This window comes from Cimex lectularius, unplaced genomic scaffold (genome assembly GCF_000648675.2).
Source record: "Cimex lectularius strain Harlan isolate CLEC.00 unplaced genomic scaffold, Clec_2.1 scaffold378, whole genome shotgun sequence".
Classification (NCBI taxonomy): Eukaryota; Metazoa; Arthropoda; class Insecta; order Hemiptera; family Cimicidae; genus Cimex; species Cimex lectularius.
In genome coordinates, this window is record NW_019392932.1 from 101,655 (window position 1) to 117,622 (window position 15,968).

The 15,968-nt window shown below is 34.5% G+C and overlaps 1 protein-coding gene across 3 annotated transcripts in view; it reads right to left on the reverse strand.

Moving 5' to 3' along the window:
* The window catches only part of LOC106664077 (protein unc-13 homolog 4B), a 63,403-nt gene that overhangs the window by 30,333 nt on the left and 17,102 nt on the right, over window positions 1-15,968 (reverse strand). Inside the window, exon 1 of one of the 3 annotated variants that reach the window (XM_014389456.2) lies at window positions 11,493-11,688. The exons of 1 other annotated variant lie outside the window; for it this stretch is intronic. In XM_014389456.2, coding sequence (XP_014244942.1) covers window positions 11,493-11,572 — 80 coding nt within the window. In that variant the 5' untranslated portion in view covers window positions 11,573-11,688. Of the gene's footprint in view, window positions 1-299; window positions 510-11,492; window positions 11,689-15,968 lie in introns of those variants that run through there. One more of the 3 variants, XM_024229379.1, reaches the window with a different exon arrangement.

Genomic DNA, 15,968 nt, shown 5'->3' on the forward strand with positions numbered 1-15,968 from the left:
AGCGGCCCTGCATTCGAACCCGACATGCTTACAAATGGGCTTTTTTTCAAAAACACCGGCTCCCTGAGGAATATGACCTCTGCTGTTGCGAACCTCGTAAAAAAAATACACAGAATGCAAAACTTAAAAGTAAAAAAAGATAAAAAACAACAACAATAAACTAACACTAATAGAACAAAATTGAATTCTGGGTTTCACCCACATCTTTCAATTCCATAGGAACGAAGAGTCTCTGAAAAAATTAACCTTAGGATTACCTCAATACCCTTGACCTAGAATTAACCGTATAGTTAACTTACATTATTACCATTTACCCGCCGACTGTTGTCATCCCGACTTGCATCCTTCACATTTATGAATTTATAGGGAAAAAGAAACAGTGGGCCATGCTTATGAATTAGATTACTACTTTTTAGAGGATTTGCGTAATGCCGTTTTAGGCGTAGAAATACGATGAGGTAAATGGTTTAACGAAGAGTACGAAGCGCTTCAAGGATGTTCATCACAGTAAGGTCAACCTTTTGTATCCCTCTGGTAATTCCCGTTCCATTTTCGTTGCCGATGTGAATCCGTCTCGTCGGTCTTAAAACGGCTTCCAAATCGTCAATCCAAAATAAATAAACAAAGGGGTAATCAACACTCGACGAGTAGGAAGTACCGTGATGGATTCGTTCGAATGACAATGAAGGAATAAGTTGTCATTCAAAGACCGTCCGAACGTTCCTCGTGCCGACGTTTAGACAAAAGACGTGTTTTCCATTTAAGAATAATCATCCATTTTTATTACAACTGTTGGAAGGCGTTACGAACAGAAATGCAAAGTAAAAGTAACTTGATGCTATTCTGTCTCAATGATTTTTTTAAATGTATTCAACTATTTTCCCCTTATTTTTTTTATGTTGCTGAATTGACAGAATGATTGTAACAAAAGTCTCTGCGTGTTATCCTTTGTTTACAAATCTAAAATGCAAATATATTCAATTCAAGGCAACTTTGATTACATTTCTAATTTTAGAACTTAATAAAATAAAATTCATTCTTCTAATATTAATGTGAATTTAGAACAGACATGGTTTAAAAGCTTTTGAATAGATTCTTTATGTGGCAACTTTCTGGGAGACGTTAACTTGAGCTGGAGGCGTCTTGCATTGCCCACTTTAAAAAATTCTCTTTGAAACAAATTACCTTAAATTGGGTCGTAACAGATCAAAAACACAGATGGAACCCATGCAAAAGGATCTATTCTAACCGTCTTATCAAATGTCCTTCACCTAAACTGGCTAACGCACTGCCTTCTAAAAAATAAAATTATGGAGATTCGTCTAAAAGACTAATTGCAAGGAATCTGACAATGAAATGTTTAGGTCTACTTGTGATATGCGAGAAGAAATACGTTTCAACATTCTTTCTGTGCTTTACACAAAACTTAAACGTAATGATTTAACTTCAAGTAGTGCCTCCCAAAGGAGATAAAAATGGTACCAGCATACACCTCTGGTTGTTTCTGTTATTTTAACAAGCAGTGTTGTCTTCCTAAGATGGTAGCAATGATACCACAACTTACACATCTGTTATTCCAACTGTTAATCCTCGATGGGCTGAGCCTAGGGTCAATACATCAGGGAGTTCACCCACCACGTTATGTGGCTGGGTCGCAAGTACCCCTTAAGCCAGATGCCCAGAATATCGTCGCTTTTCAGCTCTCAGCGAATGCAAACTGAAATCTTGCCTAAAACTAACTTCTATAATACAGTCGCAAAAAAGAAGTACATTCATACATATACATTCAAGCATAGTATTCATTCTAATTAGTCAAAGGAGTATTCCTTCAACGACCTACACACAGGATTAATTAATAAGTTAATAAATCTACCCTAATATTCCGCCTTCGGCCCTAAACACTGCTGGAGGGGCGATGGTGGCGCTATGTTTCACCATCACACCTCACCACTCACACTAATAAATACACGCATTCAAGCAAAACACATAAGCACATAGCTATATACAATAGAAAACCCCGACGTTCTCCAAAAGGCGGAACAGGGGACCAAGAAAAACGCTACCGTGACCGAGAACCATCCTTAAATTCGCCTCCCCTCCAAAGTTGCCTCCCGGAGGTGGTGGTGATGTAGCCAACTTACACCTCTGTTATTGCAACCAGCAGGGTTGCCTGGACCGTTACAATTACAAAATAATTTTTTATAATGTTAGATTAGCGATCCAACAATGAAATATTTAGGCCTCTGTTTAAACAGTGTCAAAATTTACGTTAAGATCGAATCTAGTAAAATGATACAGTCTACAAGGAAAACACAGGTTTACCCCATTTCAATTCCATGAATTTGTAAGAAACACATTTTCCTAAATAAACGACAATTAATATTGTTTACTCCTGGCACCGATTTGATTAAATATTGACAAACGCGTTGGTCTTTCAACTTGTTCCTTAATGAATTAATGATTTGTTTAAAACAACCAACCTTTGAAAAGATGAGTGTGGTCGAGGGTTAATTGGTTATTTATTGGTCGAGAGGTGAATGAGGTTGAAGGGTTATTTTTAACATTTACAATCCAACCAATAGTGGAGAAATGTGGACAAAAATAGCCAACTACATCAATAATCCAATTCAACTGTAATTGAGGCAGAGTGGTTGCTCACCATTTTCCAGCCGGCTTTCTCCAGTTAAATTGGATTGTTATTATTGGTGATTATTTCAAAAGGCAAGACTATGATCTCACGATGCGAACACGGTCCGTTTCTGTTATGCAACACGGACAAGTTTCATGTCAGTATAATTCCGCATCAATTTTAATGGTTTTTTAAACATTGAAATCATTTTTTTTCAAGATGACGATGGAATTCATCGAACTCGAATCTACTAAAAACTTTAATTGTAGAAATGCATAAATTAATATTAATATACTATATTAAAACAAGAATAACACATCCAACAAATAAGGTAACTTAATCAACTATGCCGGCTAAACTAAAGCTTAAATAGGGTTCTTATAAGAAGCCGTGTATCCACACGGAACGATCTATATTACCAACTTACTTGATAATTTACTTAAATTTAATTGAACAAACGAAATCTTCTTATCAGAAGATATCTGAAATTCTTTCTCCCCATTCTTCAAGACTCACGTGTAGCTTACCTGATATACTAACAATGTTACCAACTTATACCTCTGGTATTGTAACCAGCATCCTCTTTGAGTTAGGTAGCAATGTTACCATCTTACATTGCACAGCTCTGTTATTGTAAGTAACTTGAATTTATTGTATCTTCAATTAAAAAATATCTCGATAAAATGAATCTAAATATAAAAACTGTTAAAGTAATTAAACACCTCGATTATTAAAGAAAGTTGTCTCCCTGAGGCGATATCAATGTTACCGACTTTGTAGATAATAATGACTGCAATTTTTAAAACTTTTATATTTTCTGGTAGAAAATACCAAATCAAAACCAGCATAGTTGCTTCCCTGAAGTGGTAGCAGTGTTACCAACTGATACCTCTGTTATTGTAATCATAAGCTTGTTTCATTGAGGTTATAGCAATGGTAACAAATTCTCAACAGTCTCGATGTACGTTAGAAAAGAAATTTTATTAACAGTAATAATTTCCCGTTCATAGATTTTTTTATTTCAAAGATAAGAAAGAAAGTCTGCTTGTTTTATATCTTGTATTGAAACATAGATTTGTGTAGTGCAGTTATTTCTTGAAATATTGCACTGTTTTTTGGTGTTAGAAATTCCTGACATCATTGTGTCAAGGAACTATAGTTGATCGCCTCCGAACATCCTGAGCCAAAAATGTTGTGTGAAATGAGACTGTTAGACAAAACCAGAATACTTGAGGAAAGAATAGAAAGACATCTCTTTTAAATTTTTTTTGTCCATTTTCGATACAATCGGGTCTTATGTAAGAAAAGTGTGAAACGTAAAGAGAACAATGAACGTGTAAAAGTAACGACCTTAAACCAAGGCGGTTCGAAATCTCCCACAGGATAGGAATAGAGCATTAGTTCGTGAGTTAAATCACTGGATGTTTGACCCTCAGCCCTAGGGGTCGGGCTCTCCCGCTAGAAATGTGTCATTATTTATAGCCCAGTGTGGCCTACATTTGACTGGAAACGAAAAAATTCAAACACAGCAAAAAAATTGAGTCGTGCAACAGTACATAAGAAAAATTGAGATGAATTTTTTCCATACTTGAATTTATTGTATCATCAATTAAAAAATATCTCGATAAAATGAATCTAAATATAAAAACTTTTAAAATGATTAAACACCTCCATGATTTAAAAAAGTCTAAAAGTTTATTGTGAATAAATAAGAGATTTGATATAACAATCTGTTGCTCAACAAGCTCTGAGGTAACGATTATTTATGCGAAACTTCGTTTTTTAAAAGAATTCCCCGCAAAATAACAGGACTTATTAACCAGTTGCCAACTAAAATTCACTGAAATTATTATACTTACATTAAATTTGAAAAAAAGAAAGCGGTTTAATGTCAAAATCCATTTGGATAATGCAAAATTTAAATTTTCTTCTCGGGTCGAATCTTCTCACATTGAGGAATGGTCGTTTCACTTTCTGAATATAAATATGACCCATTCCCTAGAGTTTCTTTGCAGAATCTGAAGAACGTGTGAATTAATGGCCATTTGCTTCAGACGGCTATTAAATATGACATTAAAAATGGGACTATTAATTGTGTCGATTGTGTCTAGAGAAGATAAATTATTAACTATTACGGATGGATTATGACATTACAGGGATCCGATGAAACTACCAAGCAAAAGCAAGGGAAAGGCTATGACAACTAGTTAAGCCGTCCAGTAAAACCATTTCTAGATCGAACGCAATAGAAGAAAAATAATGTTAAAAAGGAAGAAATCTCTAAGACTACAAACAGAAAAGAACAACAGTTAGTAGAAAAGTTGAGCTTCGCTAGTGTTATAGCACTAAGCAATATTAACTCTCTATGGTGGTAGCAATGGCACCAAATTACACATTTGTTATTTTAACAATCAGGGATGCCTTATAAGGGGGGTAGCAACGGTACCAACTTACAGTTGTGTTATTGAAACTAGCAGTATTCTGTAGCCTGTAGCCTGCCTGAGACCGTAGCAATGGTACCGACTTACTAATCATTATTCAATGAAATTGTAAACCTTTCTAACTTTCTGGTAAATAATTCAGTATATTAAATATTGCATACCCAGTAAAATGAGTATATTTGCCAACCTTCAATGGTAGCAACAAACACTTCTATATTGTAATTAGCAATGTTGCCTCCCTGAGGTAGTAGCATTGTTACTAACCTAAACCTTAATTATTTAAGAAGCAATGTTGGCTGCTGAGATCGTAGAAATGGTTCCGACATACTAACCATTATTCAATAAAATTGTAAACCTAATTAATATCAAATCATCCTTTTAAACAAATATGAAATTCTTTCCTTGTTTTGTACCTTTTTCAAGGTTCAGAACTTGAGCGTAACGATTTAACATTAAGTAGTGTTATAGCAAAAAGCAGTGTTGCCTCTCTGAGGTGTCAATATTACCAACTTTCTAGATAATATTGAATGAAATCAAATCCGTTTTTTTTTTCGCAGTTGCTCTAGGCAAGCATTTGTTAATTATTTCACTTCTAAATTGGCTACTATTGAGCAAAAAAACTTTTTTTGTATATTAAATACTGCATGCCAATGGGGTAAATTAGACTTTAAAACCAAACAGTTGATGTACCTTGTGGAGCTCCAGATCAGACAGATTCTATTTTCCTCTGTACATTGGATGTTATTTTTGCCCGGTTCCGGTTTTATCGTAATGTTTTAATCCCTCCTTCTCATAAACGCATGTAACCATTTGTTCAATATCCTCCGTGCAAAAGTGGCAGTTTACATCATATGACCAACGTCATTGACATATTACAAGATATCGATATTTGTCGAGTTTAGATCTTATCGTAAAACATTTAGCAAGTCTAATCAAAGAACTGAAGATAAAACATGAAAGATAGTAAGAAAATAAGAACTTATGTGGAAATGTCAGCTGTTAACAATGTCAACTGGTTCAAAATTGAACGATTTTTTGGCAAGACGTGCATTTTGTGTCTAATTTGGATGTGTTTATAGTGGGAATCGCTTTGAGATTGTTGAGGAAAAAACAGACCAACATTAGAGCGTTTTGTAATAATTGATAGTCAGTCAACTGAGGCTAAAATAATCGTTTCAAAAAGCTATGTGGAACGGTTTGACTTTGATTAATTCAGAAATGACTCACTGTATGATAGTAAAAAAAAGGACAATATTTAACTTTCTATTACATTTCTTTTCCCTCCGAATGTATCGAACACACTGGATCTAAGTCACAGTAGCTCAAGTAGTTAGAGCAGCGGCGTATGAACCGAAGGGCGTGGGTTCGAATCCCACTCGTGACACTTTTTCATCTCAACCAAAAACTAACATAAAAAAAATAATTAATTAAATAATTAATATGGTCAATTAGACCACTAAACATTAAACATAAAACGGATTAATATATAATTCTGTATTATATTTGTTTATTTTTCATTATGCTTTTGTAAAGATATATTCTGTTTATTTTTCTGAGGATCTCCAAAAACCCCTGCTGTCTAGTAAAGCGTTGCTTTTTAACAGCAGGCAGGGATATACCAAAATATTTTTTGTGTAACTTTATATGTAATGTACATTCTTGCAAATAAAGATTTATTATTATTATTTTTATCTAAGGTCTTGGTTGAGATGAAAAAGCTAGTGTCACGAGCGGGATTCGAACCAACGACGACTGGATAGAAGTCACGATAGCTCAAGTGGTTAGAGCAGCGGCATATTGAGCCGAAGGTCTTGGGTTCAAATCCCGCTCGTGACACTAGCTTTTTCTTCTCAACTAAGACCTTAGATAAAAAGAATAATTAACTGCAATAATTAATGTGGTCAATTATGACCGCTAAACATATATTGATTAATTGTGAATAATGCATATCAACAACATGATTTTAATCGGTTTTTTCGTCAGTGCTCACGGAGAAAGTTCAAGACTATCGTATGGAAATTATAGGCGGATTGTGCATTCGGTTTAAACGGTGCGGCCTTCGCCCTCGTCGGAGCCCGAAGAAATCCGTGATCAGCCTTGCTTCCAGCCGAGGGTGACTATAGGTGTAAATATAGAAATGATCTCCGGCCCGAGAGTGGGTCGCGTACCTGATAATCTCCAGGCGTACCTCTCGTTCGTGGGCCGATCCGAATTCCCTACAACAACAAATTCTACACATCCGGGCCATGTATAAAATATTGGCCAATTTTTAGATTCAAATTGATAAAGGACGCAATTTTTTATCTTATTATTTTTTTTAACAATCCGCATGCTTACAAGTCCAATTGCACATAGCATCTCATAGAACCGAAAAGCTACAACCGAAGAGCTTAATTGATTACTTAATTTAATCATCAACACTTATAATAATAAATAAAATAGCTAAATAATATAAACTTATAAGTTATTCAGTCTTATCATGTATGTCTTATGTACACAGCACTCAAGAGGATAGCGTATGTTTTTCATAATAGAAAATACATTTTCTTTATTTTATATATTCTTTTATGAAACTATAATATACTCACATTCAAAAAATTCCACCTAATTGATTTTTTCATTTTCTCGATAAAAGACAACTCTGCCCTTAATTTGTCTCATTGTTTTTATCAATAAATATTTGTTTATGCAATGTTTTAAATTGGGATTATCAATTACAGGTAAACACACTTAATCCTTAATCGAAAATAAGGATAAAAGATTTTTCAATGTTTACTTTTTACGGGATTTAAAATTATTAATTATTTATTTAGTCTCATTTGAATTCTGAAGCAATAAATTGTTTAATTTCATCTTTATTTTCTTAATTTCAATTTTTGAACTTAAAAATGCCGCTTAGTGCTGAGGATGTTGCGCGTGGTGTGGGAATTATTGATTATGGGCGTTTTTGATTTTGACCATTTTTTGACTTAGAGAATTTTGCGAAACCGGCACCTTACTGTTGTTCAAGCGATTCACCAGAATTGACCAGAACACTCGGAGTTGCACGGTTCCAATTTGCTCGAGAACTCAGCCATTGGACTTTGTAAGATTGATCTCCAGTAAATTTTACAGATGAGTGTAGATTTGCGAAGCCTGTAATTTTTCCTAGAGCCAACCTTTTAATAGCTCAGCGATAGTTTGGGCGGCGATTTCAATGGAGAGTCGCACAGAGTTGGTTGTTGTTCGTGGAGGGTCTGTGACGGCCACTCGCTATGTGGATGAAATCGCATCATCATAAACATCATGCGTTGCCTGTCCATGATGAAATCAGCCTATTTTAATGCACGATAATGCCCGTCCACATGTCGCTCGCATAATGCAGACGTACCTTCAATAGCATAACATCAGGGTCTTAGCCTGGCCAGCCCGTTCTCCAGGCTTGACAGACTTGAATGAACCCCAGGAAACATTTATGGTATAACCTCAAAAGACGAATCACTTCCTGGTACACTCCACGATCTTGAAAGGACTCTTCGTGAAGATATAATTAAGGCAAGACGAGGAAATACGCGATATTGAAATGTTAATTAAAAATCTACAACAAGTTTTATCTGTCCATCTTTTTTTCATTTTCCTTAACAATTTCCTTTTTTTTTTACTTTTTTAGACAAAGACTCAATTATTAATCGTTAAAAAACGTGAACGTGATTAATATATAAAAATATCTATAAATCGAGTTATATTACAAGTGCGTGGAATTTTTTGCATGTCAGTGTATTTTCTGAATAGAATTAAATTTATCCATGAGATTTTGAGTTTTAGACGTGGATTTTTCTCAAGTAGAGAACCTTTCTGGTGTTTCTTGCCCGGAAAATACTTTTTTTTTTACATTTCCGTTAAACTTTTCTACAAAACCTTTTATCATATTGAAAAGATCCTTTTGTTTCTTCAGAATAAGGTAATTTTTTTTAAATAGAGACAAGGTGTCCAATTTTGCGACGATTCGCTATTTTTATAGACCTCTAGCCAGGAATTTAAAGTATACTTAAAAAAAGTGATTGGTTGTAATAGAAGGAATTTTCCTTTTGATGAAAAATATTAGCGAATAAACTGTTTTAATAACGAAACGACCTTAAAAATTTACCGAAAAAGGGTTAAAAAAATTATTGTTTGAAACTCATTAATAAAGTAAAGACGCTTGAATAAGGCTTATCAAAATTAAAATCCATCTAGAGTAGAAATGGAGTTAAACGGAAAAATAGAATTAAAAAACAAAACTGTAACTGCCTTCTTAGTCACTTACATTGCCTGGACAATTTAGTCAAGAATTAAAATCACCCTTGCAACCTTTCTCCCAGGACGCCGATGACTCAAAATTTTGGTCAATCAAACGCATTTTACCTTTCGTTTTTTGAAGAAAATGGTACCGACAAATGGGCAACCATTTTGGTTTCTCTTACTGGCCTTGCAGCGTTGCTTCAAATGCAAATTTTTTTTTATATGAAATTTTTATATGTTCGTACATGAGAAGAAAATTAAGACTCTCCGTTTGCTATCAAAATTAAAATCCACCAAGTAGAAATTGGACTTAGCCGATAAAATAAGGGAAAATCGGAAAAACAGTCACTGTCTCCTTAATCATTTCTATTTTTGGAAATGGTAAATTGGCCTCTCTTAGAAAAATCAAATAACCTGAAAAAATTAATTCGAATAGAACAAAAAATTTATATTTTCTTATTTGAGCAGAAAATAAAACCTGTCCTGAATAAATGATTAAAAATGAAATTAAACGACAGATTAAGGGCGCATCAAAAATTAAAATCCCACAAAATTGAGAAAAACCAAAAAAACAGCCACTGTCTTCTGTTTCTTTGAAAAACTAAATAACCTTGCAAAATAGTTCCAAATAACAAGCAGAAAACAAAAACTCTCCTGAATCATTGCCTCATTAATCACATATACTTTCGAAAATGGTAAATATGTTCCAATTTTTTCGCCTTCCTTTGAACAATTAAATAACATTAAAAAAATGCTTCAAATAAGGAAAACATTTATAGTTTCGTACATGAGAAGAAAATTAAGACTCTCATGAACCGCTTGCTATCAAAATTAAAATCCATCCAGATTTGATTTAGGCGACAAAATAAGGGAAAACCGGAAAATCAGTCACTGCCTCCTTAATCATTTCTGTTTTCACAAATGGTAAACTTTTTGTCCTGAATAAATGATTAGAAATGGAATTAAACAACAAATTATGGGAAACCGGAAAAACAGTCATTTTGTGTGTGTGTGTGTGTGTGTGTGTGTGTGTGTGTGTGTGTGTGTGTGTGTGTGTGAGAAAGAGAGAGAGAGATTGAGTGAGTGAGGGAGGATCTCCATTAAGAAATGCGTATCAAAAATTAAAATCCCTCGAGTAGAGATGGAGTTAAAGACAAAATTGAGAAAAACCAGGAAAAACAATCACTGCCTCGTTAATTATTTATATTGTCCAAAATGATCCTTAGAATGGGTTACTTTTTGTCCTTTCTTTGAAAAACTAAATATCCTTGCAAAATAGTTCCAAATAACGAGCAGAAAACAAAAACTCTCCTGAATCATTGCCTCATTAATCATTTATACTTTCGAAAATGGTAAATATGATCAATTTTTTCGCCTCTCTTTGAACAATTAAATAACATTAAATAATTGCTTCAAATAAGGAAAACAGAAAATAAAGACTCTCCTGAATAAGAAATGCGTATCAAAAATTAAAATCCCTTGAGCAGAGATGGAGTTAAACGACAAAATTGAGAAGAACCAGGAAAAACAGTCACTACCTTCTTAATCACTTATTTTAGTCAATAATTAAAACCATCCTTGCAACCTTACCCGTGGAATTTAGCTATTTTGTATTTATTTTATTGTATCCTCACGGTTTTGGTCTGTCAGAGGCGTTGTTCCCTTCGGCAATTTACTCTGATGGATTTTTGACAATACCAATACATGTCTACCACTCTGCATGTCTCAAGGGGAAATTTTACAATTTACATTTTTTCTATAAAAATGTTTTTCGGTCATTTTTGATTACAAAGGTTTTTTTTTTTAAGAATGAAAACCCCTTACTGTGCAAAACAGGCTAATTTGTTCCAATTTTAACGATGACTAGGACTTTAATAAAGCCAGTAAAAGTTTATTTGGATTTTTTCATTCTTCAACTTCACAAAATAAAATAGAAAATTTACTAGTATTTTTGCATGGTTGAGACTGATTCTCAGCGATGACGAAGCGGAAGCAGAGCGAAAGAAATAAACACGGGTGATTTTTGAAAAATTAAAAAAATATCCGTGCTACAGTAAATCAGAGTGCATTTTTTAAATTTAAAAACAAAAGTTTTTTAAAAATATTTTACAAGCTTTTTTGCAGGGGCATAGGACGTACGGTTGAAACGTTGAAACACTCACCGTAGGTCGACAATGGGAGTTGATGGATTTTCCCCCTTTTCGGTGCAGAACCGTTTCCACATGATATCCTCTTGGTCCATACCGGCTGGCGGGAGTAGATCCTAGCACGACGAGCCAAGAACTGCAAGACAGAGTCTGTTTATGCAACGTTCGTAATGTAGGAAGCCGTGGGGGCAAACGCTCAAACGTCACTCAAGGCCTTTGAAACGGCGAGAATCGCTTTTCCAACCGCGGCCACGTCCCACTCCCACGATATCGAGACCATTATCCAATCCCTTGTTTTTAATTTCATTGTTTTTAGCTTTTTTCACTATTATAACATTTCATTATTTTTGGTTTTTGCGTATTTGCGTGAGAAGCTCTAAGTTGCGTCTTGGGGGATTCCGCTTCCGAATCCTTGAACTTCATACCCCACCAACTCGCGGTTTTATCACTTTCGCTCTCCTTCTTTTGTTATTTTACATCAGTCCAAAACACAGATTTCAACTCAATTGTTTTGAACTCTGAGCTGAAGCTGTAAAAGCACAAAAAAATATACAAACGAGTAAATAGGTGTTGTTTCATTTGCACAGAACAAAAAATTAATACTGCTAATGAAAATGAGGATGGAAAGAAAACGTAATCCCGTTTCTTAGTTTCTTATGTCTGTCTATTCAACTTAACAAAAAAAGAAAAGTTTTAACGTAGGAAAAGGTCTAAATAATCGTTTTATAAGTAGTAACTTGTATGGTAGGTAGTGAATAGATATGGCAAGGTAGGACTTGGGACGTCGTCGCCAGCTTCAGTAGTGAGCTAGTGTGGTTTTCTGATTAGTCAAAGTCCTTTTATATTTAACTAACTGGAATATACAGGCAAATATAATCGTATTACAGAGTACAATCACCACGCAGCTCCCCAAAAAATTACGGCGAAAAAGGGCCTTGAATGAATGAATGAATGAATGTGTGTGTGTGTGTGTGTGTGTATGTGTGGTTGCATATTTTCTCCACTCCATCGACAAATATTAATTAAATCATGGATATGTAATGTAACCCTTCCCTAACCCTACATAACCTAACCTATCCCAACATTACGTAATTTAACATAGCCAAACCATTCCTAACCCTAATATTAATAACCCTAACCCTACCTAACTTAACCAAGCTTTTCCTACGATAACCTGTCTCTAACCGTACATAATCTAATCTATCCCATTCCTATCTACATAACTTAGCCTAACCCCAATACTATTCCTAACCCCTACCTAAACTTAATCTTACCAAACCTCACCATAATACTAACCCTAACACTACCTAACCTAATATATCCCGACGCCAACCCTACCCAACTTAACCTAGCCTAGCCTAATGCTAATACTAGCACTAACCCCTATGCTTTTAACCTAACTCAATTTAATCCTACCAAACATAACCATAATAATAATAATAACCCTAACTCTACCTATATTATAATCTAATTATACCTAAGTTAACTTACTCTAGTCCATCCCTACAGTAGCCCTAACTCCTATCTTATTAGCCTAACACTACTTAAACCTACCAAACCTAACCATAATACTAACCCTAACCCTAATTAACGCAATGTATCCCATCCCTAACCCTACCTAACTTAACCCAATCTAATGCTACATAATTTTACCCTCCATAATCTAATCCCTCATTAACCTATCATGTCTTTAACCCTACCTAACTTAACCCTAGCAACTTAATGCTATCAAACCTTACCATAACTCTACCTAACTTAACCATTCCTATCTCAACCTGATCATAATACTAATACTTACCTGCCTAACGATTCCTAACTTATCATGTCCCAACAACTTAACTTAGCCTAACTATTAATAACCTAATTTAATACAACCCGTGCGTACTTGACGGTATTGTAACAATGACAACGAAAAGTAATTTTACATCCATTTCAAAAAACATCCATGTTTAAAATCTATGAATGCTATCCACACATTATTTATCTATAATGGTCAATCCAATACTTAAGTTCATTTACTAAATGTCCTAAAAAGTATGTCTCCAAAAAAATTCGTCCTCTTCAGTTTCATTCGCTCATTCAAGTTTGGGAAATGTGCATTAAATTTTTTTCTCTAAGTAGAAGCCTAAACTAGCTTTGATAGAACTCTCGAAGGGCTTTTTTTTAATCGTTTTCTCCCGGAGAAAAATTGTGTGAATTTGGCAAATTAACTCTGGCACATGCGCTTGTTTACACGATTCACTCTAGCCAGAAGGACGAATCTAACTTCGTTTCTAACCCAACGCAAGCTAACCGATTCGCACTTCCCAGTAACGCGAATTCACTGACAGAGAAAATGGACACGCTGAAAAATAGTGTAACCAGACCACATGGTTGATAAATTAACCAAAATTCAAATGTGACGATCAAGACAATGGATCTGATTTCCGTGTTGACACTTTTCAAAAATCTGCACATGTACCAGATTTAAAAACAGGCAAAGTAAAAATACTTTCCAATTTGCAAATGATGATATATATCAATCAGTGAAAACCAAATTTGATAGAATTAGCAGAAGATTTTTTAATAAAGGTTCACTAATAGTGAAGTGCAATTTTTTTTAAGATGACTGTTACGCTATATCTGGATGTAATTGTTATTAAAATTGGTTTTGTCCTCAATTTTTATGAAAATTTATTTCGGATGTGATTCCATAACCTACGTACGATTCGCAATTAAGCTCTGTCCCAGTTCCGCTCAAATCAAATTCAGGCCGGGTTTACAGGAAAAACTATTAGAATTAGAGAATATCGACATTATTTAGAATGAGCTTACATAGACTGTGAAAATAGACTGGGAACGATGGTCAGGGACAATCAGCCTGTGCTGATAAATGAGATGTTTAACTGGCTCCTGACGGCGGCCTTCGAACCAAATTGTTTACATTTTGACTCTAAATTATTGTTTTTGTGTACAATCGAAAACGAAAATATTACACAAATGCAGTTTCTCGGTTGTGACGAAAAGTCGGCAGAAGGTCAGAGAAATATTTCTCATTAGGAATTCATTTGATTTTAGACTAATCTAATCTCTTGGGTAAATTTGGAATTGAATTTTACACAAGTAAATATTATTCTACTATCCTTAATCTTTGATTTTTGAAATTCCACTAATTAACTAATAACACTAATTTATCGTTGATGTAATACAAAGTCTTTTTTTTTCATGATAAGATTTTTGTTCGAAAAAATGTACGTTTTTAATACAAGTTCTTACAGAATCTACAAGAAACTGTGGCTCTATTTTACACGGTGACAGTTGACCCGGAATACGATAACCGGGTAGGGGTTAAGATTTCGATGTAGTGTGTAAAATAGGGTAAAAAATAAATACAATTTTGATATATAAAGTTGTGGATCTCGTTCCACAATCAACACAAAAATTCACTGTTTGAAAACCGATCCAGGAAATAGGATAAACATCTTAAGGTTATTAATTAAGATACAATCAATTGGTCAAGCGGACCACGAAAACTAGTGAATTTATTAATTAAGGTTAGGTTGAGTTAGGAGGGCTAGTGATTGATTTTATTAGGGTCAGGTTAGAAACGGTTTGGTTATTATTAGCGATAGGTTAGAAATGTTTTGTTAATATTAGGATTGTTAGGTTAGGAATGGTTGATTAGGTTTTGTTAGGTTAGTACAGAGATGGTTTGGTTAGTATTAGGACTGTTAGGTTAGATATGATTTGATTAGATTAAATATTTCCTAGTGCTATAGTTCCTAGTGCTACAATTAGGATTAAATTAGGAATAGTGTAGGTATTGTTAAGGTTAGATTAGGAATGGTTTGATTAGTGTTAGAGTTAGGTCAGGTTAGGAATAATAGGTTAAGTTAGGTATAGTTAGGGACGTGATATGTTAGGTTAGGTAGTATTAGGATTAGGAATAGTTAGATTAAGTCGGATCTACATCCTGTCCACACAATGATGGAATTGCAACTCTATCTGGTTACTTTATTCCGTTACAATAACCAGCTAAAGGTATTTCTTGAATTTACGACTTTATGGTGCAAAGAGATTTACAACCTTCTATATCAGAATTGTAATATAGTAACGATAACAGGTTACCCAATTCCGCGAAATAGGATAACGAGCCGGAGGGGTTTCAAACAGTGAAATTCTCATTTGAGGGTGGATCGAAATCCTCAGATTTCGATACATCGGAATCGAAACTTCCAACTGGTTATCTTATTTCGTGATGTAGGCTAACCAGCTGCAGGGGTTTTAAACATAGTGCAACATTTTAAACATTTAAACAAGAGTAAGTAATTATGGTACAGATTAAATTTTAATACTTTTCACTATTTTTCGTGGTCCGCTTGACCAATTAATAACATTCAATTAATTAAGGTTTTTAAGTTGAGATAAAAAGTCAGTGTCACGAGCGGGATTCGAACCCACGACCTTCGGCTTGATACGCCGCTACTCTACCACTTGAGCTATCGTGACTTC